This window comes from Histomonas meleagridis, assembly GCF_020186115.1.
Source record: "Histomonas meleagridis strain 2922-C6/04-10x chromosome Unknown contig_104, whole genome shotgun sequence".
Taxonomy (NCBI): Eukaryota; Parabasalia; order Tritrichomonadida; family Dientamoebidae; genus Histomonas; species Histomonas meleagridis.
This window is the reverse complement of record NW_027150750.1, coordinates 352,857-359,162: the sequence shown is the minus strand read 5'-3', so window position 1 is coordinate 359,162 and position 6,306 is coordinate 352,857. Positions and strand designations below refer to the sequence as shown.

At 29.1% G+C, this 6,306-nt stretch overlaps 1 protein-coding gene across 1 annotated transcript; it reads left to right on the top strand.

Moving 5' to 3' along the window:
- Positions 1–2,927: 2,927 nt before the first annotated feature.
- GO595_000573 (ABC transporter family protein) lies at positions 2,928–4,751 on the top strand (the record flags this gene model as incomplete). The annotated part of the gene is made up of 1 exon (XM_067918998.1): positions 2,928–4,751. The coding sequence occupies one exon, from the start codon at positions 2,928–2,930 to the stop codon at positions 4,749–4,751; it is 1,824 nt and encodes a 607-aa protein (XP_067779353.1).
- Positions 4,752–6,306: the final 1,555 nt, after the last annotated feature.

Below are 6,306 nucleotides of genomic sequence, written 5' to 3'. Positions count from 1 at the left end.
ATAAATCCATTAATAGAATATAATATTAATGGACGTACTGGTGCTTCATAAAGTAATGAAAGAAAAACAGAAACAAAATGTTGATTAGATAGCCATATTTTACCCTTTTTTTGGATTACGTAAGTGATTAATAAGAATAATGATTTTCTTGTTATTTCAATAAGTGCTGAGTTTTGAGGCTTAGCATTAAAATGTAATTTTTGGAAATAAATTAATGAATTTGAGATTGCTTTAATTAAAATTGGATTTTCCAATTCTTTCTCATTAATATGTGAATAAAGTAATGCAATCCTTTGCATAACCTCACAAAATAATAACGGTTCCCCATACAACGAATTGATAACATAACTCAAATTGACAAAACCGCTGTTTGACATCGCTTCAATGGAATCTGATCGTAGTTGTAAGATGAATGACGAATAATCTGTATTATCAAATGAAGAAACATCAGAACGAAAAATTGGTGACTTAAAAATCGTGTCCCAATATAAGGCTAAGATTTCTTCATCCATTTCAAGGTTTGAAGCAAATAAAATAATTGTATAAAGTAAATCATACGATTTAGAATGGGATTCAAAGACATGAAAGATATAAATAATTTCGTTCTTAGAATGACCTGCAATAGATGATATTAACTTAATAACTTCTAAAAATGGACATGCAATTTCTGATATGAAAACAGTATCTTTAAGTAAATTAAGATCATTGACGTTGATTTCAGACTCGAAAGTTGGAGTCTTGTTGAATTTCATTTCAGTGTTTTGTGATGTTGGAATATAATCAAAAATAATTTTCGTCTTTTGAAATTCAGGTTCAACTATAAATGGTGATAATTCTTTCTCAATTCGGGAAAATAAACTGTTTGCCATTAAAGATCCTGTTATATCAATAGATGATATTGGTAAATGATTTGAAAAACTTGATATAAATTGTAGAGCTGTAAGATTAAGAACTTCGATTTTAAATGAAAGAAGTGTACTAATTTCACTTGTAACTTTTTCCGAAATTGTGAAATTTGGATATATTGATAATAAATAATCAATCGGTTCTTCAATAAGATCCATAGATGGATCTTCTGTACATTTGATATAGAAAGCAATGGTAAAAAGAAAAATATGAATAGCAAGTTCATAATATGAAGATTTTGTAAGAGCTGCTAGAGCATATAAAAAATCAACCATGTAATCAAAATTTTTTTCATCAGTAAAGAAAATCCAAAAGATGTACATATAAAATACAACCACACCAATATTGTCAATTGCTGTATTATTGGATTGCATATATTTATAAAATGTTTTAATTAGATCCGGCATATAGGGAAAGTCGAACCCATTTTTTTGCAAGTTTTCTAATGTTATTGGAAAATTAAGTTCGTCAATTTTAATTGTTGGCATTTTTTCTAGAATAAAACAATCTATTTCTGCAATGTCTGTTTTAGCTTGTGTTGATTCTGGTAATTGAATTTTAAGGATCTCCAGAACAAGCCTGGAAATCGAATTCATTTATATATGAACAAAGTTTGTTAAATAGAATTTTAAACGGTGTTTGGTGCACCCAAAATCTGTTATCAAAATCGGTCACTTTTTGGATTCAATGTTTAATTGTTGAAGTGACAAAATTTTTCAAAAAGTGGTATCGGGATAATTAATTTTGAAATTTGCATTCGCCACTTTTGAATGGCCCGATTTCATTTTATCTCTTCTCTCAGAAAGTACTTCCGTATAATGCACGGCTTGTGTTTATAAATTTGGAAGAAGAAGTTAATTCGTAACATTTTTTAAAAATATTTAATTGTTTTATATAATATATAAAAATTCAAGTAGATTGTTGTGATCTTCGGTTTTTATCATATTTGATTAGAGTTCTCATGGTTTTTGATTGTTTTCGATACAAATTCATACTTTTTCAGAATTTAGAGCTTTATAAGGGTTTTTACGTGAAACACAATTAAAAATTAACACTATCGTTACTATATTTGAGTCAACCGGGTTAATTATCTATAAATGGGAAACTCTGTTAGTGATGCACTATCCTCTTAACCAATTCATTCAGACTATCACTCCTCTGACAGAATTAGACTTATACTAGAATCGCTTGAAAAAACCATTTTTAAATTAAACGAAGATAATATTAATAGTTCTGTAGAAATAATTATGAACTTAGCAAATAATAATTTTTCAACTTTCCCATACTTTTTTATTTGTAGATTTATTTATTCAGCATTTCTTTCACAAATGAAAGATTGTACTATTTATTTTCGATTTATGAAAGAAGTCGAAAACAAAGAAAAAGAAATAAACACAAACAATAATGGTTTGTTTAATGAATTTGTAAGTTTTCTTCTGTCTTTAAATTCTACTGAATCTTATTTTCTTCTAGAAAAGATGATCGAAATGGATATGATTTCTTCAGATTGTGTAAAGAATAAAGATACTTTTTATTTTCTTCATTAGAGAAATGAAAGTGAACTTAGTGAAAACCTTGATAAACTTCCAGTGAACGATTGGGAACTCCATAAGAAATATGTTAAAGAAGGGCATAATCCATATGAAATTGTGAAAATAATACGAAATGATAATGTTGAAAAACTTCAAGATATCCTTAAGTTTGCTCATCATTTTTTCTGTATAAGTATGAATTAAGATTATCTTTTTAAAGCTCAAAATAACTTATTTTTTTCTTTTTATATTATAATTTTCCATGTTTGTCTAAAGTATTAAATAATATTTATTATATTGATCATTTAAAAACATATGAATTTAATAAATAATTGCATACAATATCAAGGCCAATATTATTACTTCCAAGCCTTTCATTTTTTTGACTAGGTGTCTCCATAATAAACATGTTTTACATTTTTGTGTTGCAACATATACGATAACAGTTCAAATAAACGGCTTCGGCGCATTGAATTATCGCACAAAAAAATGAAGAACGAGAACGAGGAAGAACTCGACATTGCTCTTTTACATGAAGAAGAATTCAAACCCCAAGAACCGCATGTTAAGAAATATAGGTATATTAAATGGATTCCAAGGGTTTATTGGCTTTTCTATCGAAAACCATTAAATTTTATTATCATTATAACCTCTTGTTTACCAGGTGTTACCTCTACTTTAAACACATACTTCATGGGTAAGGTTATTGATGCATTATCTGCTGATGATCCTTTAGCTGAAATCAAAAAGTATTCAATTCTCTTATTTTTGATCAATGTTGTATCTGCTGCTTTTTCATATATCAACAGTCGTCTTTGGGTTGTCATCAGTTCCAAAATAGGTATAAAAATCAGATCAATGTTATTTAAGTCATTAATGAATAATGACATAACATTTTATGATCAAAATGAGATAGGCCGTATGCTAAACTTACTTGGTAAAGATGCTACAACTGTCGAAAGTATTTTTAATCATTCAAAATCTTTCCAAGCCAGACTTGTTGGACAATTTTTCACTGCAATCACAACCTCACTTTCAATCAACATACCACTAACTCTTATCACATTATCTGTTTTACTTGCAGGGCAAGTTCTTATTCATTTATTCAAGAAACTTAGTCGTAAATATAGTAACAAAGCGTCACAGCTTATTGGAAATTCCATTACCATTGCGGATGAATCAGTTGCCAATGCCCGTGTTGTTGCATCTTTTAATCGACAAGATAAAGAACTTGAACGTTATAAAGAAGTCTTAGATGAATTTTGTAAATATGAAGGCAAGACCAAAATCAACCAAGGCATATCCTTCTCCATTAGTTATCTCATTAATTGGGTTACTGTTTCATTTGTATTAAGTCTCGGCTGCGTAAAAGTGGCAAAAGGCGAATTAACCGCCGGAGCACTTTTCACTTTATCTCGATCGTCATTTATGGGTTCGTTAGCGATTCGAAATTTCCTACAAACAATAGCACCTGAACAACGAGCTATTGATGCAAGTGAGCGTATATTTGAAGTTGTTGATATGCAACCTACAACACCAACAAGTGGCGGTATTACATTACCAACATTTAAAGGGAACATTGAGTTCAAAAATGTTTGGTTTAAATATCCGACACGAGATCCATGGGTATTACAAAATGTATCCTTTAAAGTTAATGCAGGAGAAATAGCTGCTTTTGTAGGCCATAGTGGAAGTGGTAAATCCACAATAGTACAATTAATATTACGTTTTTATGATGTTAATGAAGGCGTAATATTATTTGATGATGTACCAATTACTGATTTAGATCCGCATTGGATTCATAAAGTAATTGGAGTAGTTCAACAAGATCCGGTACTATTTGCTAAGAATGTTATTGATAACATTAAATATTCAGTTCCTGATGCAACATTTGAAGAAGTAGAAAACGCTGCACATGTTGCACACGCTGATGGTTTCATCGATGAGTTACCACAAAAATATGAAACGTTCATCGGCGAAAAAGGAAGTACATTAAGTGGAGGACAAAAACAAAGAATCGCAATCGCAAGAGCAGTGCTGAAGAACCCGCCGATATTCATCGCGGATGAGGCGACGTCTGCTTTGGACGCAGAAAGTGAAAAAGAGGTCCAGGAGGGACTCGACGCAGTGATGGAGGGAAGGACATCGCTGATAATAGCACATAGATTGGGAACAATTAGATCAGCAAAGACAATTTACGTGTTCGATAAGGGAGAAATTGTGGAATCGGGCGCACACGACGAACTGGTGGCCAAAAAGGGCCACTTCTATAACTTAGTGCAAAGGCAATTAACAACGAAAAGTGACCAATAAGTGAAATTATAACATTAAACGTATTGTTATGTTAATGTGTTATTTAATTTTGTTGTTATGTTAATGTGTTATTTAATTTTGTTGTTGTGTTAATGTGTTATTTAAATTTGTTGTTATGTTAATGTGTTATTTAATTTTGTTGTTATGTTAATGTGTTATTTAATTTTGTTGTTATGTTAATGTGTTATTTAATTTTGTTGTTGTGTTAATGTGTTATTTAATTTTGTTGTTGTGTTAATGTGTTATTTAAATTTGTTGTTATGTTAATGTGTTATTTAATTTTGTTGTTATGTTAATGTGTTATTTAATTTTGTTGTTATGTTAATGTGTTATTTAATTTTGTTGTTGTGTTAATGTGTTATTTAAATTTGTTGTTGTAATTTTATTGTTTGGTTATGTTACGTTAAATGGTTTTGCTGTTATGTTAATGTATTATTTGGTTTTGTTGCTGTAATGTTTGGTTATATTTTGTTTGTTGTTGTGTTTAGCTTTGTGTATACTTCATTATGTTTTGGCTTGATTATGCAGTCTTAATATTTCCTTTTTTTAGATGTTTTGCAAATTTTGGATTTTGGTATTTTAATATAGACAAAATATAATAAAAACAACCCTTATTTTTTATTTTAGTAAAAATTATTTATGATGCAATTTTTTGAACTTTTTTCTATTCCATAATTTCGAATCATTTTTGATCATCAATCGAAGGAGTGCCCCGCTAAAGATCGAAAAGAATTTTCCCTTTCATTTCCAAAATGCACCATTATATCAATTGTAACACACAAACTTGATATAAAATAAAAATGTTCAAATTAAAACTTTTTTTTATAAAAATTGAGAAAGATTTATCTTCAAAATATCTTCAAACTTTCCTAATTTCTTATTTATTTTTTGCTTTTGTTCTTTGTTTCTAATTTCCTTCATTTTCATTTTTAAAATGCTTCAAATTACAGATTTTATTCTTAAGCAAAAAATTATTTTTTTAGACGGAGCAATAGGAACTCTTCTTCATAGCTCAGGATATGATTATAGTTCCTCTATAGAAAGATTTATTCTTCAACATAAGGATTTGTATATTTCAATTTTGAAAGAATATGAAAAATCTGGTTCAAGCATTATATATACACCAACGCTTTTGAGTAACAATATTTTTTTCTCAAAAAATAAAATTTCAAGGGAAGATGGGAAACAAATGATTAAAGATATTATTACACTTATGAAAGAGCATACAAACTGTTACATATTTGGATGCATTGGCTCAGTGGATCCAAATGCTGAGTACACAAATGAAGAATTAAATAATATTTATTGTGACCAAATTGATGCATTTATTGAAACAAAAGTTGATGGTATCATAATTGAAACACAAACAAGCCTTAGAATAGCAAAATTTCTGGTAGATAAAACGCGCAATTTTTTTTCTGTTTTTATCACATTTTCACTTGATGATAGAGGAAAAACGTTTGATAACAAAGATATTACCGAATGTTATCAAGAACTTGAAAATGACATTGCGGGGTTTGGGGTAAATTGTACTTCTTTTGAAGGAACACTTCAA